Raw genomic sequence first — 25,164 nt, 5'->3', positions numbered from 1 at the left:
GTTTACACACTGTGCCAGATATTTGGTACCGATGTTGGCCAAACTCAGGTTCGTCGTGCAGTGTGCCAATCACTACACTTTCACAAACACACACACACGCACACACACGAGTGCGCACACAAGCGCACGCTAATTTGTTACCTTGGAAGGTGAGGACTCGGTAGGCGCGAGGTCGGGACGCCGCCGAGGGGGAAGGGGTGGAGGCACGCAGCACTCCTCCGCCCGGGACAAACTCGAGATGGATGGGGATCCTTGGCGGGGCGAGGACAAACGGGGGGAGAGGAGAGAGGCGGCGTTCGGTTCTGCGTGTCTCAAAAAGTCACCCGCTGAAGCCGGTGCCGCTTAACAACGCAACCTACAGTCTCGTCGACGACCACGTCTCGCCGCCGCGAGCACCCTCGCCGTTCCTGGCAATGCAAACGTCAGTACGGGCAGTGCCACTGCAGCATTTGCAACACGGGTCACACAGATCTTGAGAGAAATGCATCGATTTATTCAGACCAAATAAATGACGCTGGGTGCAGCGGTCACTCAACTGCGGCCTCCCAACACCCTCAATCGCCCCCCCCCCCTCTCTCTCTCCTGCCAGCAAGCGGCGCCGCTTGTGCTCTGGCGCAGCCTTCGCCAGGAAAGGCTGTGCACCGAGTCGTCTTGCAAACCAAGTAAAGCCGAGTCGATAAATTGACAACTTAAAAAGGACTGATCGTACCAGCTACAATTAAAACGACACAGGTGTTGGCTTCAAATGTGTACGTGGATATACAGATCTTTTATCAATCCACTGCTGGATAACGGCCAACTCAGTTATTTAATTGTCAAGGATCTTGAGATGTCAATTGCATTTAGATGCTATATATAAAACCGAGCGATGTGATGCGCTCTGTGTAATGTCACCACCAATGCCATCACCGTCACCACCAATATCACCACCGTCACCACCACATAGCTCGCAGCCCGAGTGTCGACTCACGCGTGGCCGGGAAGGTGGAGCTCTCTCCCTCGCCAAACACGGAGCCCGTGTCGGAGGCGGCCGAGTGTGGCGGCGTGAGCGGCGTGTTGGGCGAGTTGGGCGTCGAGGCGGCGCCCGCCGTCTCGCCGTCGCTCTCGGGGATGCGGCTGTAGCTGATCTTGCGCGGTTCGCGCTCCAGCGCGATGGGGTGCCCGCGCAGTGTGCCCGACGCGGAGGTGTGCCGCGGGCGGATGCCCGGCGACTTCAGCGGGAAATTCGTGCGACGTTGCTGTGGGGACGCGGGCGAAAGGGGTCACCGGGTCAAGAACGGATGGGGACGTCGCCAGTCGGTTGTTGCCAGCGTGGATCGGTGCCCTCGTCTCCGTCACACTGCCATTGTGATCGCTTCTGTGGTATAACGTTTTAACAAAAAGTTGTCGTAGTAAAGTAAACGAACAAACTCTCCTTTAATGCTGTAATCACGAGCATCGGCTGTGCTGCGCCGCTGTATGTACTGTATGTAAAGTCGCGACCACGTGCGTGCCGATGCGCGCGAGCTCGTGTTGACGCACGCGGTTGTTGGGTGCACGTTTTGTTGGCGTGAGGAGACGCGAGGCCGCGTACGTGTACACGCGTGTACGTGCGCACCGCGCGTCCGGCACTCACAAATCTCGTGGGCTGCTTGGCGTGGCGAGGCTCGATCTTCAGCGACTCGTCGAAGAGGTAGTCCATGAACTCCTTCTCCTCCATGTTGCCCATCGGGTTCAGGTTCTCAAAAAACCTCTGCGAGGGCCCAACGGCAGAGTCAAAGGAAGCCGCCCCGTGCGCACGCAAACTCCCCGCGCGGACAACAAGCGGCGCCACCCTCGCCCGCGAGATCGCGCCGACAATTGCGAGCGCGCGATTGGCACGGTTGGCTACGCACGACGTGAAAGAAGTTCAACATAGATACGTGCATACTTGCAAAGAACAAAGAAGGGTGCGAGCAAGGACAGAAATGAGAAGGCCGAGGCAGATGATTGAATCTCGAAAAGGGAAAGGAGGAAGACTTAACGCGTTTGAGCCTGAGCAGGAATTATTAATAATATAAAATAGATTATATCATAAAGATGATCAGAACACAAGCAGTGGTTAATGCAGACATGCTTCCTTGTAAAAGGTTTCAGTTTGGTGTTTTAACATCTTAACACCTGTTTTGTTGCCAGACAAAAGGGGAAAAACCTATTATCATATTTTGGTACTGGCAAAGGAGAGAGGTGATACGATGGAGATGGTTTGGTGTTGAGAGGAGTTGAAAAAGATGCAACGGGAAGGGCTGTGGAGAAGCCACCGGTGCAGGGCTTAGGAGTGGAGGGAGACTGAGGGGTGAGATGGATGAGGTTGGACACTGAATAGGAGCACGTGGAGAGACAACATCCAGGCAGCAGACCTCAAAGCAATAAATGGGAGTTTTAGTTGAGTAGCAGTGTGTGACCAGCGCATATGGTGTGTGATCGTGAGGTGTAGTGGTTAGCACACTGCTCTACGAGTTCATTTCCCACTCATGAGTAATACAAATTGAGAATATCTGAACGGGTCCTGGACATCCCCTAGGTCAACTCAACCTTAAATGAGAACCTGGTATGGTGTGTACACATCTCCACTCGGGCAGCCGGGCGTTACACTGGCCAACCTACCCTACCCCCCCCCCGCTTCGTGTAGTACCGTTCTGGCCTTTGTCGGTGCTTGCTAATAGCACTTGCCCCAACAGTCTGTAAGAGGCTATACTGGAGGGATCTTTGTGATTGTGTGAGCAGGTGTGTATGTGATTGAGCCAGAGTGTATGCGCGTGTGTGTGTGCGCACGAGCCACTCACCCGTATGTCGGGCTCGGTGCGCAGGCAATACGGCTGGTTCTGGTACTGTTGGATCTCGCCCGTGATCTCCGCCACCTTGCGGCGTTTGCTGAAGTTGATGAGCTCCTTGCCGTGCCGCTTCAGGAAGTCCGGGTTTCCCTCCTCCGTCTTGAGAATGTTCGTAAGGTAGATTCCTGCGTGGGATTGTTACAAAACGAAAATCACGCCAACCACTTCAGGAAGTGATCGTGCTCCATAATTAAGTCGACTCAGCTCATCACGCCTAAAGGGTCACTATAATAGATACCCCAATGTTGTAAGTTAACAGTGTCCATCCTAGAGATAGCGACTGGTCGCGGCCACAATAATATGAAATGTCCACCACTGGCTGACGGCCACCAATCACGATGGGCACTGCCCACAGGTCATCGTCACAGAGACGGGACTAAGACGAAGGCGGGGGAGCGCGTTGCGGGGGTCAGAGGCGGTCTCAGGTCGGGGTCGTACCGAAGAACGGCACGCAGGGCGGGTTGATGGAGCGCAACTTGAGCTGATACTTCTTGTAGTGATCTTCCATGAGCTCCGACGCCTCCTCCAGCGCTTTCCTCTTGCTCTCCGCTACTTTCTGAGAACGAACAAAGCCCGAGCGGGCGGACGAGTGAGCGAGCACGCACAAGACAGTGCAGCAGACGCGCGTACACACACTCGTCAATCAAACCTGAATAGAGCGCTCAAGGGAATGCTGATGCAACGATCAAAGTTGCCTTGTATCAACGTACAGAATGCACGCACACGCGCGCTTGCCCTTAAAAGCCTCGAAAAACGGTCCAAGAAAATGTTGTTCGTGAGCCCCTTTTTTAAGGCCAGTATAGCACAAGTAAAATTGCAGAGCCAGCACCACACATGGGCAGCCACCTTTATATCCAAATATCGGACCCAAATCGCTCATTTAAGGATCACTGGCCTAGCGGAGGTCTGAGACAAGTTCCGAGACCGTTAAACTGATAAGTCTCACAACAACAACATCAAGTATTGTGACGTGATCACATACAAGCACACTGGGGCATGGGCAAGGGGTTGACAGCAGTCACTGGGGGCAGGAAATCTCGACGTGTGTACCCAACCGACGACACAGACGCGGGCACGCGGGCGTCACCTCGAGCGTGTGGTGCAGGCGGTAGACTGGCGCCGAGCTCATGGCGCTCACCACCTCCAGGACCCCGTTGAAGTTGTTGAGCTCCTGGAAGACCTGCGCCACCTCGATGATGCGCGTCATCACCGCCACGCGCTCCTCGAAGTTCTCCGCCTCCACGAGGCACCTGCGTGCAACGACGCCCCGGACAGAAGCGCGCAAGCGGACAAGGGATGTGAGCGGTGTGGGGTGGCATAAGAGGAGATGACGGACACAACACGACAACAGAGCGGAAAGAGGAGACGGCCCCGAGACTTGGAGACAAAGTCTACGGCGAGCAGAAGGATTGGTACAAAATAATGGTATACAAATATTGGGTAGTCATATTGTACGTGTACAGCCCTTTGTCAATCCGCTCCTGGATGAGGGCTTCCCCACGCCGTGCGGGCTTATTGAGGTTATTTGACCAAAGCTCACCATACTGGTGGTGAAGGGTTGGTGAAAACAGAGCAAAGATTTGGGAGTTTAAAAGCACAGTACAGTGGATTTTGCTACACTGCCTACTGCTGCCTATAACGTAGGTCCACAACCGTTTATCACAGTGGTCACCCATCCAAGCACTGTCCAAGCTCAACCTTGCTTAGTTTTCAAGATCCGAAGAGATTAGTCAAATTTCTAGGTGATCTGGCCATAAGCAATGGTTGCTATTAATATTATGAAGTTACGTCATCTATCCAGGAAAGCCTCACTCAGTCTGAAAACTTAATTGATACATTTCTATAGTGTTTTGCCTATGGAAGAAACCTGAGGACTTGGGAGACAACCCACACAAACAAGTGGATAACATTCAAATGTCTGCAGAGACAGACTCGATGATTTATTTGCTGTCCTGCCATCTCCTTCTGGCCTCCCTACAGCTCAGTGAAATTTGGGAATTTCACCAACATTCGCGATTCGTCAACATTTCCCTTGCCTCTAAAGCACCGCATCGCAGGCAAGCGCCACCACACTGCTACGAGTCGTGTTGACATTAACGCCAAAATCCACAAGGTGGAGGGTTAAAGATAAAAGCTCGTGGGTCAAGGCTTTCCCGCACGGTATGGGCGGAGTTCACTCACTTCTCGAACCACAGCGTGAGGTTGGTGGTGTGGCGGATCATGCGCAGTAGGTTCGGGGAGTTGATCTCCTTGTCCTCCTTGGTCCACACACTGCCCACGAGCTCAGAAGGCTGCACCGCCCTGCGTGGAGCGCACACACACGTAGTATACTATTGATCAGGGTGTACAAGGGAAATAATAAGTGACTTATTTACGCGAAAAAGCCACGGTGCGGTTGCACCGCCAGCACCCTCGATAGCAACGGCGCCTCCGCCGCCTCGCACGCGTGCCACGAGGAAGGGCATTCCTGGCGCCGCTGGCGCCGCGCTACCCCCGTCGCGATCACGACGGGCACCAGCGCTGCTGGCGCCGCTCACCTGTAGAGCTCGGACTCGATGAGCGTGAGCTGGCGCGCGATCTCGATGGGGTGCAGCGTGAGCACGTCGAAGCTGTCCGCCTGGTTGGGCCGGCTGATGTGCCACTCGACGGGTGGCGGGGAGCTCTCGAACGTGAGGCTGTGGCTCGGCCCGTTGGGCTGCGTCTGCGCCTGCGTCTTGCGCTGGATGATCTTGGTGATGGACTCCACCCACTTGCGCATCGCCTTGCCTGGGAGGGGGCGGAGGCACGGGCTCTTAACAGCACCCCTGTCGCGACCGCCGCCGCCACTTAAAGAACGATGCGATTCCCAGATGAGGATGACAAATCTTGCCTACGCATGGATTCTGTAAAGACTTCCAAAACAAGCATTTTTTCTTGGAAATATTTGATTAGCAATAATGTCACTTTCCGAGCCGCACGACGAGATGACGTCAGGCACGACAAGATGACGTCAGGAGCCTTGATATACATGGACACGATGATTCAGTGGGAATGCTCCACGTGCCTTATGCTGCAGAAGCCATCGGCTCAATTATTAAATAGAATTCGCTTTATTTCTACTAAAAGTAGTAAAGCTACGTGAGTCAAGTCATGATGTCACCGTCTGACTTATGAATAACCACACTCCTGTGTGACACACACGACCTCATTCTCGCGTGACATCACTCGCCCGTGACCTCACTCCCATTTGACCTGACGACCCTGTGACCTCGCCTCCCACCCCCCGCCACGCCCCCACTAAGCACGCACAAACGCGCTGCGGGCGCCACTCACCCCGGACCTCCCGGATGAAGTCCTCCAGGGTGCTGAGCAGCTGCGGGTCGCGCTCAAAGTCGTAGAAGTGGTGCTCCACCCAGTGGCGGCACACGTTCAGCACCCTGCTCGGCGACACGGCGGATCGCGACGGCGGTTACCGACCACGGACTGTGCCGTTGCCCGCAGGGCGGCACACCCAACGATTGATGGGTTTTCGACGACTCCACGTTCTAGCGACCGATAAATATGGGCAGCCAGCAGAACTCGTGCAGCTCAGATGGCATTCGAGAACCCACAGGCTTTAAGATAAAACCCAACATTCTGATTTGTCCCAGAACGAAACTTGCAGAGGCTTAAACACAAAACCCCAGGACCATTAATGCCCTGAGAGCATTAAGAAAATCTCCACAACTTGAAGATGCCTGTTATTTATTATTTTTCCAAGAAATCATCAAGACTTTTTGAAGATTTCAAGTCTCAAGCATTTTTCAAGAAAATCCAGGATTGCATTGTTTTTTTAGTTATAAATGTTTGGCACATGTGAGGAGACCAGAGAACCTGGAAAATACCCAGGTATATGAGATGGATTAAAGAATCAATTTGTTGTGATGTGATCTCCTGGCTTCTTTACAGCCCAGCCGGTTTGGGAGTTTCACAAAACTGTATCATCCCCCAATCCTCGTCTCCCAAGTACCAGACCAGTGGCAGGCACCACGGCTCCGGCTAAACCCCTCAGTCTCACGCTCCGAGTGCCGTACGAGGACTTAGAGGACTCCTCCAGTCCCTCAGCTACAAAGAGAACTCCCACAATTCCTAAGGCCCCTAAGGGCCACACAGAACTCACATCGGCCTCATCGGTGACCACCACCAGCGGAGCATCGACGAGCACGCGGACACTCGGGGCGGACTCACCTGAGCTGCACGGGCTGCACGTACTCCTTGCGGAAGCGCTTCAGCTCGGCGCTCATCGGCTGCTCTCCCTGCTCCAGCGCCAGGCGGTCGGCGTCCGACGGCTTTGGGTCGGGGATCTTGAACCTGCGGAGACGACAGGCGATGACGATGACGGATAATGACGACGACGGGTAATGACGGGCGACTTTTCATGAGATGACGACGCCATCCACGCCCGCCCGTCGTCAACTCATCGATTCATTCACAGGGCTCTCCTCAACAACCCATCGATCGCAAGTGCTAAACATCACGGGCTTGCAGAGGACAACAGCTTGAGTTCATAGCCGATACGATTCTCGGCATCCGCCAATTGTAAGGAACGCGTTAAACCTCACTCTGCGGCGAGCGACTCCTGTTTGGTAGGAGTGATGCTCACCAATCACACGTGTATGAATGTTAACTACAGACAACTGGTTAGTTAGGAAAATTCACTGGTGCACAAATTATCCAATCACATTCAATTCAGACTATTACACAAAATAATGTGTTCACCATAACGCTACATTTACGAATAATATAAGGAACTGTGGATATTTAATGACAGAAACACTTAAACCGAACATGATAGTGTTGGTCTACCATCTTTAACTGTTGCTAGAGTAACGCTCAAACACCAACACATGCTTGGCACATGGGATCGTGCGGTTGCTGTTGGAGGGAGCGTGGTGTTCACGATCACGGACGAGCAACAGAGACCGAACGAAAGCAAATACCTAGCCCTCGCCAGAACGCAACTCTCCACGACACCACCGTGCAGCCTCCTCACCGTTCGATGAGCAGATCCAGCAGCTCCTGGGGTTTGCAGAACGAGCGGTACGTGGTCAGGAAGGTTCGCACAAAGTTGGGATCTGTGCGGGGAAAAAAACAGACAGGCGATGATGATCCGGCCGCATGAAGCACTGGCATGGTCGCCCTCAGGCACCTGCTCGCTGTCAGGGATGACCAACACCAGCTCATCGCCAGGATTCCCACATCCTGGCGATCGATGACCGTTGGGAAACCGTCGAGGAGTAAACGTGGCTTCAGACAGCAACGCGAATTGGAAAGTGACAAGCGATTTAAGGCAGAAACTCACAACAAGACTGCAAGCTGTGGTTATAACCGGAGTCAATTCAAGAAACGTAAAGACTCTTATGCCACGATCTTACTCTAGCTGTGTCCATTCCTGGCCATTTTATATTATACGCCAAGGGCCTTTGCTTTGAAGATTGTGATTATAACATTGGTGATTAAATTGAATTACGCAGAAAAGAGTCAGAGTCTCAAGACTCTTTCAGGACGAGTCTGCATTGGGATCTTTTGCCAGAGAAATAAGTTCAACATACATTAAGGTAGTATTTTGCGTGTGGGATGAAACCAGAGTGGCAGGGGGATAACACTCAAAGACTTGTACTGCCATCTCCTGGCTACCTCTCAACCCAGCGGGTTTTTCCTTTTGGAAAATGCTCGCGAGCTACCAACGCTCGCCTGCAAGCAGCGGTGGAACCGCGGGACTGCCAGCGATCTACACGCAAGAAGAATATTGCCGTGACGAAAGGACAAAGAAGGAACTACAATGCCCACGCGATTCACCAACGCCACCCCTCCTCGACTGCTGGATCGCAGGGCGAGCCTGCCGCCGTCTCCGGGGCCGTACCTGCGTACATGTGGTACGTGAGCCTCTCAATGAGCTTGAGCACGGTGCCTCCGCGGATGATGGGGATGCCCGACTTGGCCTGCACGCTCTCCTCGAACACGATGTTCTCGTCCGAGTCCTCCAGGGCGAAGCGGTAGTCGCTGGGCGCCGGCAGCCGCAGCGGCCGCTCCTTCTCCTCCTGCGCCAGCGCGGCGTCGAGCATGCGCTCCAGGGTGCTGCGGTACTGCAGCGCGATCAGCGCCGCCATCCACGCATCCTTGTCGTCGGCCGTCCGCGCGCAGAACACGATGGACGTGCCGCCACCGCCGCCTCCTCCGCCACCCGAGCCGCCGTAGCCGTAGCCGCCGTTGCCCCCGATGACGATCATCCCGGCGCCGCCCATCCCGCCGCCGCCGCCCATCATCATCACGCCGCCGCTCACCATGCAGACGCCGCCGCCGCCGCCGAGCCCCCCGCCCCCGCCGGGCCCTCCGCCCACGCCGCCGCTCCCGCCGCCCGGCAGGCCCGGCAGGAGGCTGCCGGCGGAAGAGAGAACGCCGCCCGAGGCCAGGCCGGCCGCCACGCCGGGGCCGCCGGGAGGAAGTCCCGCCAGGCCCGAGGCGCCGTCCGAGTCGCGGCACGTGATCTCGAAGGCGTGGCGGTAGTCGGAGGAGTCGTCCTTGTCCGTGATGCGCGCCTTGCGCACCTGCAGCTTCTCCTGCGCGGCGGGCAACAGCGGATCGTCCGAGGCAGGTTTTAGGTCACTCCCAGTGAGAACTACGGCAATTTTTTTATGCCGACTGTGCGCACACTGGTATCATGACGTGAGATGAAGTATTCGGAATGCTAGCAAAGCGGTAACTAAACGTAGAATCAGCGGGTGCTGCACTTTTTCCCCCAAATGCCCTGATACAGAAAAACTTTTCAATGCACAGCAGTCAAAGCAATATTTTACATTTTCAGAACTGGATTTTATCCGAGTGAAAAAATAGTTGGAAGGTTTTATTTTTTGTGCAGTCATTGGTGCCCAGGCTGAATCTGTTACTCACAGTTGGCTGGAACCTGGAGTCGAGCCCAGGGTTTCAGTGGTGCCAGTGGTTCCATCGCTCGGACCTGAGCTACGTGGAATTGCGTTCTTTGTTGTGGCCAGTGCGCTCAACTCCAGGTCCCAATGTTCTCTAGCCCACATCCTGTCAGCCCAGCCAAGCAAGACCTCTACGTGCATGCTGCAACCGACCCAGTCAACTCAGCCAATTTATTCTCGCCTGCCAAAGGACATCACTGAAGGGACCCCACACAAGCCTAACCTCGATAAATATAATAAACCAACAAAAACAACAGCAGCCATCGATCTCCACTAAGTGAAGATGATGCCACCGTAGCTACGCGCACAACTGCACGCCAGCATCCAAACAAACTCCACCACGAGCGCCTTCGCGTTGCTCCTTTCCCCACCCTCTCATTTCCCCCCCTCGCCACCGCCGCAATCGCCCACCTTGAGTCGGTACTCGGAGCTGCTGCTGGAGCCCGGCAGGCGCGGCGGGCCGTGGTGGCCGAGTGGCTTGCAGCTCACGAGCAGCCCGTCAAACAGGAAGACGTAGCGCTCGTGCTTGGCGCCGGCACGCGCGAGGGGCCCCTCTGTGAGCAGCTGGCTGCAGCACTGGCTGATGTCGCGGCCCTCCCAACCATCGATGCTCTTCTGGATCTCGTGCATGCGCCGCAGGGCCAGGTGCTTGCTGCGCATGGGGCTCATGTAGAAGCGGTGCGCCGGCTCGCTGGTGCCCGCGGCGTCATGGGAACGGGGCAGGTGGGCGCGAAGGGGAGGGGGGGGAGCAGTGGACGCACGCACCGTCATGGGCGCACACAGTGGCACGACGACACGTGTGCACGCGTACAACAAAAAGGCAGAAATCGCCCGATTAGACTCACAGATTGTGGAGGCAAGCGCTTTCAGTGAACGCCTGTTGAGGCCAGCCTGACTAGGAGGGGGTGGTGTAGTAGTGTGCACCGTGGATGCTCAGCCACTTTTGTCTCCCCAGTGTTGTGCCAGACGGTCATTTGAGCCGAGTTACAAAAGAACGAGGTTCAGGCTCAGATACCGCTCATGACCGAGCACTCCCCTTCACCAACAATGCACTGACCAGCAGGTGGGGGGGGGAAGTACGAGTCACGCCACCCCCGAGACCGGCACGGAGCGGGGGAGGCACACGGATCCAAGTCGCAGAGCGCGTGCGGAGAGACAGAGAGAGAGCAGGCAGCTCACCTGAGACGGCGCTTGGGCAGGTGTCGCGCGCACGTGCGCTCGATGCTGCTCTGCAGGTTGAGCAGTGCCGTGATGGCCTGTTTCAGGCACTCGCGGTCCTCCTCCTCCTCGCTCTTCTCCTCCAGTTGCTGCGCATGGTGACGCAGAGAGAGAAGGGGGGCGGGCGAGGGATGGCGAAAGTGGGAGCGTTGACGAGAAAGACGCGGGGAGAGAGGCAGAGAGATGACACGATGGATGAATGATTGTCGCGTTAGCAAACTGTTGTTTGTGGGGGACAGCACGAGTATGAGTAAGTGAGTGTGTCAGCAATTGAGTGAGATGAATGAGTGAATTAGTGCGTGGGTGAGTCATTGAGTGAAGGATTTATTGAGTTGAGGGGGTGAATGATTTAGTAAGTGGGTCAGCGTGTGGGTGAGTGAGTGTGTAAGAGTGAATGTGGATGAGAGTTCGAGTGTGTAAGAGTGAGGGTGCTGAAGCGAGAGTGTTAACGTGAGTGTACGTCAGCAAGTGTGCAAGGGCGCGAGGTCAGGTGACCAATGGCAGCCGCCCCCACCTTGAGCAGCTCAAAGTAGTGCAGGCAGTGGTAGATCGGGCGCAGCAGCAGGCGCGGGAGCATGTACTGCACTGCCTCCTTGAAGCCCTCACCAATCGACTAAGGGATGCACAAAACCACCAGCACACACACACACACACAAAGAATGCCCCATATAGCCATCACAGATTGTTGGGACAAGTGCTGTTATCGAGCAGCTATGAAGGCCAGAAAGGCACGCGAGGGGGTGCCAGTACTACGCCCGACAGCTTTTGTCTCCCCAGTGGCGATGTTTACTACACACCGTGCCAGAGAATTGTCAATGGTGTTGGTCGTGAGCGGGAATCAAACTCGGGTTCCTGGGTTCGTAGTGTAGCGCGCTAACCGCTACACGATCGCTCCCCACCCACACACCCATGTAACACACACACACGCGTGTACAAACACCCACGTACACACACAGACACACGTGTAAACGCCACCAACGTACACACCCACGTACACGCACACACCCACACACACCCACGTACACGCACAAACGTACGCATGCAGACACGCACAGAATCAGCCGTCAAAAGAGATGAAGCTGCATAGAAAGTGTGATGAATTCTGAAGCGATCATACAAGAGTGGGTGTGTGTAAGGAAGTGGGTGGTGAGGCAGGGTAGGTGGTGAGGCAGGGTGTGTGTGTGTGTGGGGCCGTGGGATCGGGACGCACGCGGAGGTAGTTTGCGGCCCCAGGCTTGGACATGAGGCCGAGGAAGTGGTCGTGGTAGCCAGAGCGCAGGATCTCCTGCGTGTAGATCTCGTAGGGGTCAAACGCTTGCTCCTAGTCATGGAGGAGAGGGTGGAGATACAAAATATATATTAGCGTCGTCAATTCAAACATTTCTTACTACACTGCATTGCGGCTAGTTTTTTTGTCTCAACCCAGAAAAAGCTCTCCCAACTCAACGCATGTTTTCTATGACCCCCGATCAACAAGCTTTCAACCCTCCACCCACAATCCTGAGGTTTTTTTGCCTGTGACCTTTCTGCGAGTCTTCTACGGTATGACCACAATGCCAAGGTATCCTGTCAGGGAGTCATCACCACTGCAGCAATTACAGCTGCATTTGTTTTGTAACCTTCTATCAGCCAGCGTTCAGCACTCCAGCAAATGCAGGTCATGTCCCTTCACCCCCCCCGCCCACCCCATCAATAAACTTTCATTGCTAAACGAGGGCCCCTGGAATGTAACAAGGCTAGCACAGAAGTTGCAGTGGTGGAACATTGATTGTTATTGTTCACAGGTGAGTGTGCATGGGTGAATGGGTGAGCAGCTCAGCAAGTGAGCGAGTGGGCAGGTGAGCAATTGAGAGTGGGCAGGTGAGAAAGAGAGTGAGTGAGCAACTGAGGAGGTGAGTAGTACAGTAAGGTGAGCGAGTGAGCAGGTGGTCGGTGAGCGAGTAGGTGAGTAGGTGTGCGAGTAGGTGAGCGAGCAGGCAAGCGAGTGAGCAGGTGAGTGAGCCAGCGTTGTCACCTCAGCCATGTCCTCGAAGCAGCTGCCCACGAGCGGGTGAGGGCTGCTCTCATCTGTCATCTCGACCGTGTCCTCCATGAGGCCCAGCAGCTTCACGGTCAGCTCGTGCACGTCCAGGATGCGGCTGAACACCATGTCCAAGTCCTGTGGCACGGTGCGACACAGCACGGTGAAGCGACGACATCTTGTGGCACCGCATGGCCAGTAAAGCGCAAGCCTGACCCGGCGCCTGAACACACTGGTGATCGATCAAGAGGTGGCCGTGTGGCTTGGGAAGCTGATGCTTCAACTGGGTGAGAGCATTAGGCCAGCACTGCTTCAGGCGTGGAGTTTGAATCACAAAGATTAAAAAGCCGTATGTAAATTTATGTTACATATTGGCTTATACCAGCCCTGAGGGATAGGTTTGCAACTGTGTTTTAGATGGCACACGTTCGCAATGAACCACTCTCCGCCTTGTGGTTTGTGGGCAGACACACATGTGTGCACACCAGTGCGCACAAGGACAACAAATATTCCATGTGTAGTCTACACTGCCTGCTGGGGCAAGTGCTGTTCACAAGCACACAGAAACGTTGATATAGCACACAAAGGGGTGGTCTGATCAATTGTACACCTGGCTGCCCCCCATACGCACAAGCATGCACGTACATATACATAAAACAGCTGCCATTTGCCATATGAAGTGTGGACAGCTCGCTAGCAGGAAGTAACAGGACGACTAATGCATTATGGGTTGACCGAGATACACCACCTGCACTCCCCACTGTGCCGAAATTCGCACCTAGACACACGAATGGACACAGACGAACAAACACGCGAATACCAGGGCACGCACGCACACACGCACACCAACAACAACAGCCGCCATTTGCCACTAAGTTACGGTGACGTCACCACAGAGCCTGTACCGGGGCTAAGCACACATAGCACGTGGGCGTGCACGCGCGCACGCTCACGCACGTGAGAGGAGAAGAGGCCCGGCGATGACGCGAGCGGCTCGCGGAAGACGCGCAGGATGAGGTTGAGCTCGCGCAGATACTGCCGCTCCTCGGCGATGAGCGCCTTCACCAGATCGTCGTACGTCTGCTCGCACGCCGCGCTCGGCTCCTCGTCGCCCGAGAGCACGCTGGACAGGTCGGCGTCGTCGTCCTGCTGGAACATGTCCATCAGCACCTGGGTCGGGGGGCGGTGGGGGGAACACAGCGGGACAGACGGTGTGGCTCAGTCACTCGGCCAGTAGTGATCGTCGATATGAATAACACTGTTAGTGATTCCATGCTATATGCACCAGATAATGAAAAGAATGACTCGTACATTCCGGAATTTTATCGTGACCCCTTATCGTAAAAATTCATCTGAATCTCTACATGCAGAGTCGTGTGCATGCGAGTTTTGATGGCGACGTTGTTTGATGTATGTTGAACTTCTTTCGCACCATACGTAGCCAACCGTGCGTGCGCCACCGTCGCTCCACAGCCACTAGCGGCGCATTTGCAGGTACCTTGTCGGCGCACATGGCCACCTTGATGTCCTGCTGGGTGATCTCGAAGTGGCGGATGTTGCGCACGTAGTTGCCGGCCAGCTTGAGGATGTCGGCCGAGATGTACTCGAGCACGGCCACGATGTAGGTGGACACCTGGTGGTCAATCCGGTAGCCCAACACCTCCTGTGCACCACCGTCGGCGGGGGTCAAAGGCCAAGGGGTCAGAAGAGAGGTGGCAGAAACCGGCCCTTCAGATATCAACTCCTCACGGAAGGGGACGACGATGAGGGATTCAATAATGCACCAAGGAATCTATTAAAACCAACTCGTACATTTAGGGTACAGTAATTGAATGACGCGTGTAAGAATCAATTACTTTTTCAACATGTGTATGTCGCGTGTAATAGGATCACACGATCCTCGCATCCACTAGCGATGTTACATTCACCAAAAGATCAAAGGGGAATAAGAACGAATAAAGGGGAAGAGTGAGACAGGGTAATTTGAGCGAGACGTCGAGACCGAGCGAGTGAGATTAAAAGACGGAGCGAGGGGTGGGAGGGAGAGGCAGCGAACGGACGAGACGGGGAGAGAGGGGACGCGCCGACACCGAGAGATCGAGGGGACCGAGCTGGGCTGGGACACGGGGGCCACCTTGAGGAGCGGGTGTATCTTGTCGACGGGGAGCAGGAGGGGGCTCCTCCGCTTCCTCTTCTCGATGGCCGACTGGGCGTCCCCGATGGCCCACGTCTCAATCGGGTGTGGGAAGGTCTTCTGGACACGCTCCTGGGAGCGCACAATGTGACAACGCAGCACGCACATAGTCACACACACAGTCACTCACGTACATAGTCACACACGCAGTCACACATGCACAGTCATAGTTATTGTCACTCACACATGCACAAAGTCACTCACGCACAGTCAGACAAGCACGCACAGTCACTCACACACATAGTCATGCACACGCAGGCACGAAGGCAAACACCGCCGTCACCGTCGCCACCAGCGCGCATGTACTGGGCGCTGAAGTCGCACGCATGCGAAGCCGTGTGCGTTGCCTCGAACGTTCATGCTGTTCGTGTGTTTGCCGTTACGCGCCGGGATTCGAAGCGTTGTGCCATTCAACAGAAGCACGCAAAGTTTTTGCGTAACGACATTTACGGGGCAGAAGGCAGCTGGGCGTCTTTAGCTGCCTAATGTCCCGTGTCAGAGTAATGAGCCGGCACCCAAGGGCAGGGAAGTCGGAGAACAAGCCTTGGACGTACGAGTGAGAGAAAGCGCCGGCAGACAATAACTGGGCAAGGGCGCCTTCTGGTTTTAAAAAGGGTTCTCGCTGCGGCGAGTTGGGCAATACGTCGGTGTGTTTGCATTTTTATTTGACTTGCACTCATCTGTGAGACCGCAGAAAGGAAAGCGCTAAGTGGCGGGGGCGACAGGTGATGTTTGAGGAGTGCGACACACGGAGGTAATCAATTGTCAGCCAAAGTGCCGGTCCTGTAATGACACAGTGATAAGACAACTTTGGACTGGTTTCATCCTCATTAGGACTCATCGGTACAGTAGTCACCAACGCACACTACTGCAAAGTCTGCCTATGGAAACCATATTTGTGGAGTCCTCAATGTTGTTTGCTTTTTTGTGTTTGGTGTTCAGCATCTCCCCCTCTGTGGCTGCTTCCTACTCCCAGGACCGCCGGTGAACCTGTGATAATCCTGCAAGTTCGGACGCGCGAGGACGTACGCACCTCGACGTCCTGCACGTTGCGCGGCTGCGTCACGCACAGCATGCTCAGCAGCTGCAGGATGAGCTCCTCGATGTAGCGCAGCGCGTCGTCGTTGGCGGTCAGGTTCGGGTGCACCTGCCTCTGCACCTGCGCTCATTCACGGGCGGAAAAGGGTCAAGGGTCATCCGCCTGTCCGAGGGCAGTGTCGGTCAACTTTCATGCATTATCGGACCTGCACCAATCCTAAACCAGACTCGGGAAGAACATTTTTACTGGGTGTGTACCGATTAATTAATTAGAAGCAGAAGGCACGTTTCAAATTGCCTCCTATTGTTGTTGGAGGGAGGCTACCTTTAAATGCCCAGTCGTGTTTTTCACGGGCACCTTCCACAGGTGCCGATTTTGATGCTGCTGGTACCAGTGATCAATAAACCAATCAGCGCCAAGCCCCCCTGTAACCGCATCAACCTCTCTCTTCTCTATCCGGTTACATGTCAATTTAGCCCCCTATATTCATCCAAAAAGAAGCTACTTAATCGTGCAGTCAGTTGGCATGCGGGCTACATGAACCAGCCAACGCATCCTCGCAAGACGGAAAAGTTCACTGAAGGGGGCTATGACCAAATATTTCAAGTTTCTGTGATCAGAAGACAACTTACAATCCATCTTGGCTAAACCCAGGATGGATCATAAGACAGGGCAGCTTGAGGTTTGAAATCAGTGCAGGTGTTCCTGTAATCGAGTCCATGTTTCTCAAGTGGTGTGACAAGATCCAGAGCTGTATGCAGTGCAACAGGCCGGGCAGCCTGCAAAGAGCATTAAACAGTCGCTGAAAAGATGCTGCGTGACAAGATTCAGAGTGCGACCTCTGCTGCCTAACTGAAACTGGTCGTCGGCACACTGCCCAAATACCACCACCTCATAAAACCACCGCACAAAACTCCAATGGAGAGTTAAGGATCTGGATTTGTTGAGGACACTGGGTACTCAGGTAAGTGTTTTGTTGTGTCAGATGGCAAGGCCCGATCTCTTGGGGATACGTTCCAGGTTTACCAGTTCATCAGCATGCATACATAACATGGTTGACCAGCAGGGAGACATCCTTTGACCTCACCCGGGTATCAATCACCCACTTGTTTACAAACCCAGACAGCCAAGTGTATTCACACATACCGTATACACAGATGCACAAACACACACCTTAACAAATATGTACACATGTTCACACATTAATTACTCATTTAACCAACTGATAAAGACTCATAATAACTGTTACCAATGTAAAACCTAATGTGAAACCAAAAAATATTCATATGACCTTAGGGAACAGTACATAAAGAGTACAGAAATAGGCAAGCGAAAACTATTTTACAGCATCTCATTGGAAAATATTTGACTAACCCATGTGGAAATACACATTCACATCATTGACTTATTGTATGTCTATCTTGAGTCAAAAGTTCAGTCAGAGGGTCAACTTGGGCCAACATTTTTCTTGGAGTGCTAAAATACGCATTTATACACTGGTCCCCCACCATGGGAATGTGAAATATTCCCCGTCTGTTCAGAGCCACCGGCAGGAGAGGAGCGCTTTGCACCTTGGCTGCCCGAGCAGGCAGACGACGCCGTGGCTGGAACTTTGAGTTTTACTGGCAGAACGTGGCCCGAAACCACCGCTGCTTGGTTGCCTGCTATCACTGCCAAGTGCCCTCTACAAAACACCACGTGGCCCCCCATTAAGCACAGTCGGGGAAAAGTGTACCCAAATTCATTTTACGTACATTTTTGGTGGTTCGTTACAAACCACCAACACGGACCAAAAATGTACGTCGTTCTACAATAATTGTTATGCTTGCTTATCCAGGAAAGCCTCATGCAGTCTCAGGACTCTTTATTCTTCAGGAGTGTCCTGGCAAGTTTCGCTATATTGGGGGGTGATGTTGCTATTTGCAAACCCAATTTAATACTTTGCAGGTAGATTGGGATGTTTGTCAAACACTAGTTCCATTCTCTTTGGGTCTTTCGGTAAAGCCACGAAGATAGAAAAATAAATAGATCACTACGTTTCGATCGCAACACAGGCAATCTTCAGGTGAACCAATTTCTCAACCACATCAATTCCACCCACACGGATGCCTATCTAAAACCTGACTCCTACCACCATCCAGCCAAGAAGAATTCCCTCATCAAAACCCTACACCATAGGGCCCGTTGCATCTCTGACCAGCAACACCTAGCCAGTGAACTGGAGCACATACACCAAGCCCTCAAGATGAATGGATATTCGGACCGCACAATCCGCAAAGCTGTCACCCCAACCTTGGGGAGAGAACCCTCTGAGGATCCAATCAAAAACATCACCTTGCCATACATAGCAGGATTTCCCAAAAAGATTTCCAAAATCATGAACAAACACAAGATCCAGGTTCGATTCAACACAGTACATAAAATTCGTGATCTGATCCCATCTGTGAAGGATGTGATCCCTGACATGCAATACCCCGGCGTCTACAAACTAAGCTGTGTCTGCAGCAGTAGTTACATTGGGGAAACTAAGCGACATGTCTCGGACCGTGTTGGTGAACACAAGGCGGATCTGAAACACGGTAGGACCAATACCTCGGCCGTGGCTGATCATTGTTTGAACGCTGTGGGCTCACATTAAATTGATTTTTCCAAGACGAAGGTACTATGCAAACCCACTGGCAATCAAAGATTTGTCCATGAAGCCATCCAGATATATAAACACAGACAACTTCAACCGAGCAGATGGGTAGAAATTGAGCAATCATTGGAAGGAAGTGATTAACCAGGTAAAGTCTTAACCTGCCGTGATGTTTCCATCCTTCCTGCCGATGTTAGCTGACTCTCTGAGTTGCATTACTAGGTTGGATGTCTTTGTATTGACAGGCTGGATGTCCTACTCGATCTGCCACCGAAGCAACATTGACATGCTAATCTCTCACAATACAATGGCCACTTCCACAGCTTCAGGGAGACCATCTCTAGCCCCGCCCTCTTACCCTGAGGGGACTCCCATCTCAGGCCTATACAAGACCTTGTATCAGTAGCTTTCTGTCTCTCACCTGAAGACGCATTTATATTTTTACGAAAAATATGAACATCAACACACATTTAACAAATGGGATGGGGGAAAAAACTATTTGGAATTAAAAATGTGTGCGGAATTTCTGATCTTCCGTGTGATATATGTGGTTGTGCAAAAAATAGATATTTTAAGATGAGACTTGAGTTGTTTATGCCCTTGCTTAAAACCATAAACTCGCTGCACTTGAGAAGCAAGTTCAATCACAAGCCACTACCTGGTTTTGAACTCAGGGTGTCAGAAGTAACAGCACAGTCCTCTGACCTTGGAGACATCCACCACCATCACATTACACGTTGGTGCTGCACTTCATTTGGCTGAATCCCAGTTCTAAACATTAAGAATATCACTCTCCGCGGCCGCGTGGATGGGCAAGTGCTGCCCCCAACTGTGTGGGTCAGAGGACACTCGGCGAGATGTCAGAAGGAGTTCCGTGATATCCATTTCCGTGGGCCATTCCAATAGATTCTTCCCCTCACAACACAATGCCAATACTTATATTCTTCACAATTACCCTCATGATGATTTTGTGTGATGCACCTATGACAGTCTTCGCCGGAGGAAATTACTAATTTCCTCGACAGGTGAGTGTGTCACACATCTTTCTCTCCTGCCATAAACTGATCCACCGTCCCCCCTGCCCCCTCCCTCCAAGTCGCTGAGTAACAGCCGGTAAAATGAGAGGGCCTCTAATGAGCGGTCACCCAAGAGCGGTTCAGACCGGCTTTGTGGTTACACGTTTTACTGGAGGGCCCAGTGGTGACGAGGCGGGGCCGGTACACAGCACCGAGACCCCAGGAGGCAGTGGGCGTCATCTCAGGCCCTGGAGACGTCTTGGCCCACATGGAAGAAGACGCAAGTTGTGTGGTGCGGCTGGTTTGCTGTCGCGAGTCCTTTCACTTCGCAACTGTTGACATTTGCATTGGCGAATGTTTTTGGACAATGCATAATGTGAAACACACCTGGCTTCTTCAAAACCCCACATTTTTGTAAATGTAACCATGAAAAAAATAACATACGGTCTTTTGTCAATCCACTGCTGGATGAAGGCCTCCTCACACCCCGTCTGTCATGGGGGTTGTTTGATCATACTTCACCGCGCTGGTCAGCGGGAGTTGACGAGGGGGTGGGGGCGTCACTTGGACTGGTTCAGATATCACTCAGCACCCATGTTAGCTGTGGCCAGGGGGGGGGGTTAAACGGTGAAATGTGCTAACCACCCTGCCCCCGCTCCCCCTTCCCACTGTAAAACTTAAATACGACCGCAAGAGGGAAAGTAACACCAACGGAGTACGACAATTTTTTTGCGGTTAGCAGCCAGGCATGCGCCCACCGACTAAAAAACGCGTGCACAGTTTTCAGCGGATGAAAACTATGTTAAAATATTTGTTTTTGAGAGCGACCTGCTGGGCTTAACGCTCGCACGCACACAGGCGCACGCAACCAGTCGGTTTTTGTTCGAGCCCCCCCCCCCCCTTGCCGTATCGTCTCAAGCCGCACCCCGCACCGACGGTCCGCTGCTAAAGCTAAAGAGTGCAATTTTCCCACAATATTGTTGTGTACGGCAACATTGCTGTCCACACTGCTCGGCCTCAATGCTGAGTAAATACTGATCGACGTCGGTCTACCACAGGCAGCTTGGTCCCAACGCCTTTTGAAGTGTATTGCGATGCACATGCAACAGAAGCATTCTGTAATTGGCTGGAAACGCCATGTGGGTCATCATGGAAGCTTGGACAAATGTGGCCAAATGCTTATTCAGGCACATTGGACCATGTTGCCAAGTGGAGTTGGTTGGAGTGATGGAGGTTGCACTGTTAAGAGGTTCTGGTCATTGAGGTTGTGGTATTAGAGGTAGCGGTGATGGAGGTTGCAGTGATGAAGGTTTGTGGTATTAAATGGTGAGATGTTAATAGGTTGCAGTGATGGAAGTTGTGGTGATGGAGGTTGTGGTATTAGATGGCGAGATGGTAAGAGGTTGCAGTGATGGAGGCTGGATATAAGAGGTTGCGGTGGTGGAGGTTCGGGTTTTAGAGATTGCGGTGGTGGAGGTTGAGGTATGGGAGGTTGCGGTGATGGAGGTTGCGGTGATGGAGGTTGCGGTGATAGAGGTTGGGGTGTTGGGAGGTAGCTGCATTGGGATTGCAGCATTGGGGGATGACGGAGAGAGACTGAGTGAGAAGCGCAAGCAGGCGGTGGGCGTGAGGGCAGGCGGGTAGGTGGGAGGGGGCGAGGGGCAATTTCATGCAAAATGATGACGAATCACTCTTGAGTCACGGTCACGAGTTCACGCGCCTAACGTGGGGCGACGCTAGGGAGAGAGTGCAGGCGGGCAGGGTGTGTGCGTGTACGTGTGTCAAGTGAGCTGGCGTGCAAGGCATGGGGAGGGGTGTGCGCACGCACGCGTAGTAAGTCTTGCGGGGCCAGGCAAAGGGCCCGGGATTTGAAACCTGCAACAGCTGCTGGAGCCTAACGCTGTTTCACCGTGTCCAAGACACAACAGAGCACCCCAAGCAGGGCCTGTCGCCCCGTGTCTCCCTTCTCCTCTGGACTCCGCCACTCTCACCCCGAGTCACGTCGCACCTCCCCCCACCCTCGCCCCCAAATCAAATCCTCAGCGGTTCTGCAGCCAGCCTCTCCGTCTCTCCCTCCTGCTGGCACAAATCTGATTTGGACAGCCGGTCTAAACTAGCCAGACGCACACTGCACACTGGGAAGGCACTCCACAGCTTCAAACGCGGGGTCAGTCGGGCATCACTCTGAACCCTTAGAGACGCGAGCACAAAAGGCTTCCAGCATTACCATTAGTGTTATTATTCAGGGCAGCAACAGCTACTTAATTTGATGAATCAACAATTTATGTTAATATTGTGAATACATTAACTCCCATTATCTAATGGATAATATGAAAGTATTAATCCATAAGTGAAAGCGAGGATCGGGGCAAAACCCAAGGATGCGGAAGAGGATTGCGTCGCTCCATTAACGATTCGCAACACGCATCGTGATCGGACACTGGCATCGCAGGCAGCGTGCAGGGCACACCACACTCGTGAAGTGGCCGCAGCCAAACTCCACAAAGCCTCACTGCTGCCGGTCCAAGCTTATGCAACGTGCAGCTCTGGCATCGTCCAAAGTTGGAATGTTTGAGTTGCGTAGAAGTCGCCCGGCCATCATCAGTTGCAGAGCCATATGACATCGAGCAACCACCAGATCTGAAAACGGTCAATCGGCAGAAAATGTCGTCGCATGGTTGTTGGGGAGGCCGGCGATGAGACGCAAGTGGGGGTCACGGCAACACGCATTCCCTGCCGAGTTTCGGGAATCGGTTGCCTAGCGCCAGACGGGTTGCGCCAGATCATGCAGGCAAAGCGTTAAGGGCGGCGCAGCTTTTGGGAAATCACACTCGCTCGGGGATGTTCCATCGCCCGTGACCCCGAGTGCCCCCATGACCGCTCCGCCACGGCCCACCCAGGGAGCATCGTGCGCGTGCGTGCCGCGGATAAATATTTACAACAGCTTTTAAATAAACCACACAACGGCTATTTCTGCGCACGTCACCGCGTGTCTGAAGAGACGCTCTCGGGCGGCCATTGGAAAAGTGACAATTTGAATGCCATCATCTATTGTGTACCGTATTACAAATGACAATTAATTTATTGTAAATCATTAAGTTATAATTACATTCCCATCTTAAGGAGAAGGAAATAAGTGATTTCATTTCTCCTTCACAGTGGAGAAATTTTGGCAGAAAATGCAAATTTTTCATTAATAAGATAAAATCTGTCTTTTGAAGGGGCAGGTTTGGTTTGCACAGACTTGTATAATTTATGCCTGGGTGGCAGGTGCATAATTGTTTACAATAGGACCCGAATAACTGACTTTATGGCTATGCAAAGCATGTTTATGTGCAAATCGCACGCAATGACAGAATTTAATCTGTGTGCTCAGAATAACTCGGATTAAGCCATCCTAAGACAACAAACAACCTTTCAAAAAATATGTACATAAAATGTACACATCCACCCGCGCTCGCGGACACTACAACCCCAGGCTGCTTGCCTGGACTCGTGGATTCGCATGTCCGGTGCGCGGCACCGAGGACTCTGCTGAAGCCACCTCGGCGCTGCGCACCACAAAACGGCAAAACGCCGCCGGCCTTATGGCGGGAGATCACAGTGGGAGCGACGCCACCACTGCCACCGCGTCGCCGGGTATCAACGGCACGCCCTGCCGTACCTCGCTGTGCCCCGTTTGGACAGCCTGCCCACACACCCACCCGTCTCCCCACCGACCTTCGCACCAAAATGCTTTTTGCCTTTATGTTGTTGTCCTTCCCCGCACCTCGGATTAGCACAGTTGGCTACGTACCGTGGGAAAGAAGTTCAACATAGATACGTACATACAAACAGCTCCCAAAGTCCACCAGGCTGACCCACGTCACAGCACGCACACACGGACTCTAGGCTGGTAAATAGAGAAGGCAACATGGTCCAACCAGGTGGTGGTGAAATGAGTGGGGAATGGATGTTTGGAGAATTGATGCCACCAAGGGCGATGATGCCTGCTCGTGGCACCAGGCTGATTCAACAACGTGGGATAAAACTACCGTGCCATGTCCATAAAACGAGTACTACGTTGTGGGAAGCTAAAACAGCGTTGATCCTTTGCCAGAAAAATGTGAAACTTCAAAGACTTGTTCAGGGCCACGTTGGAGATAAGTGCCGCCCAATGCTCGCTTGAGCACGGGTGCATTTTGACCAAATAGAGAGTTCCATCGGCCGTAAACAATAACGATGGTGGTGATAAGTAAATTATATTTGTCAGTCTGAGAAAACATGTCACACGAGGCAGAGATGTATTGACGGGTCAAGCAGGCAGTGCTGGGCAAGGCCCGGTTCCGCCGTGTGTTCCTGGAGAATGGTGTCAGCGCTCTCGGGCACGTTCCCACTTTTGGGCTGCTGCTCAGTCATTAAGCCTCGACTGCTGGCCATCATTCCTTCTAGCGACGTGTCCTGCACAAGGCTCTGCTTCCTTTCCTTAACAGTCAACGTGACGTCTCCTAACTTACATTTGAAACGCACAACACACACAAAAAAAATCACAAACCCCCTCCCCTTCGTCTCATCCATACTGTGTTCATCCACCGCACTGCAATTCCCCGTCTGCTTCTGTCCTCGCACTACTCCACGATGGAATTCCCTACGTACACACACACACAACCTTGCTCAATTCAATACAAATGTTTACTCCGACCGATTACAACTCTGATGTGGTGCTGTGCGTTGCTGGCCGCTTTGGGCCTGTGCTCAGCAACCGTGTAAAAAAAAGAAATCACTAAACCTCGCAAGAATCCAAACCACGAGGAGCATGGTGGAGTGGGGGAGCAGGTGACGTGACCACGAGTGAGGGAATCTCTGCCGTTCGTCCCCAACGTCTCAATTTCATGCACAAGCCACCCTTTTAGGGCGACGGGCACAGGCACCGCGCTGTTACTTAACGAGATGGAGAGCAAAATAAATTAGAATTATTATTTCAGGCAACGGCACGAGTATATTCGCTTTGCTGTACACTCGCCCTCAACCGACGAGCAGAGGACAAACGCGTGCTAACATACTGTTTGCCTGTTTTTCACTTTATTTTTACAACCTACAACCTTTCGTAAAAATGAGGGTACTGTGCGCTGGATACAGAGAGCGAGAGCAAGACAGCGAGTGTGCGAGAGGGGTGGGTGGCGCGGCCAGGTTTAATTTCTTCTAATTATAAATAAATAAATTGGTGTCTATTTGCCCACCCTGGGGTGAATATGATACAGGGG

At 53.1% G+C, this 25,164-nt stretch overlaps 1 protein-coding gene across 1 annotated transcript in view; it reads right to left on the bottom strand.

Moving 5' to 3' along the window:
- The window catches only part of SOS1 (SOS Ras/Rac guanine nucleotide exchange factor 1), a 38,608-nt gene that overhangs the window by 2,177 nt on the left and 11,267 nt on the right, over positions 1–25,164 (bottom strand). Inside the window, exons 2-22 of the mRNA XM_078858706.1 lie at positions 16,262–16,387; positions 15,169–15,300; positions 14,533–14,697; positions 13,992–14,204; positions 13,029–13,172; positions 12,225–12,335; positions 11,529–11,627; positions 10,976–11,103; positions 10,208–10,487; positions 8,734–9,430; positions 7,864–7,945; positions 7,059–7,181; positions 6,165–6,268; positions 5,390–5,618; positions 5,034–5,153; positions 3,940–4,102; positions 3,291–3,408; positions 2,805–2,977; positions 1,616–1,732; positions 971–1,238; positions 142–251 (exon numbers count right to left, since the gene is read on the bottom strand). Of these exons, the coding sequence (XP_078714832.1) occupies positions 142–251; positions 971–1,238; positions 1,616–1,732; positions 2,805–2,977; positions 3,291–3,408; positions 3,940–4,102; positions 5,034–5,153; positions 5,390–5,618; positions 6,165–6,268; positions 7,059–7,181; positions 7,864–7,945; positions 8,734–9,430; positions 10,208–10,487; positions 10,976–11,103; positions 11,529–11,627; positions 12,225–12,335; positions 13,029–13,172; positions 13,992–14,204; positions 14,533–14,697; positions 15,169–15,300; positions 16,262–16,387 (3,702 nt within the window). The remainder of the gene's footprint in view (positions 1–141; positions 252–970; positions 1,239–1,615; positions 1,733–2,804; positions 2,978–3,290; positions 3,409–3,939; positions 4,103–5,033; positions 5,154–5,389; positions 5,619–6,164; positions 6,269–7,058; positions 7,182–7,863; positions 7,946–8,733; positions 9,431–10,207; positions 10,488–10,975; positions 11,104–11,528; positions 11,628–12,224; positions 12,336–13,028; positions 13,173–13,991; positions 14,205–14,532; positions 14,698–15,168; positions 15,301–16,261; positions 16,388–25,164) is intronic.

Source organism: Lampetra fluviatilis, chromosome 7, assembly GCF_964198595.1.
Source record: "Lampetra fluviatilis chromosome 7, kcLamFluv1.1, whole genome shotgun sequence".
Lineage (NCBI taxonomy): Eukaryota > Metazoa > Chordata > Hyperoartia > Petromyzontiformes > Petromyzontidae > Lampetra > Lampetra fluviatilis.
This window is presented reverse-complemented; position numbering and strand designations above follow the sequence as displayed.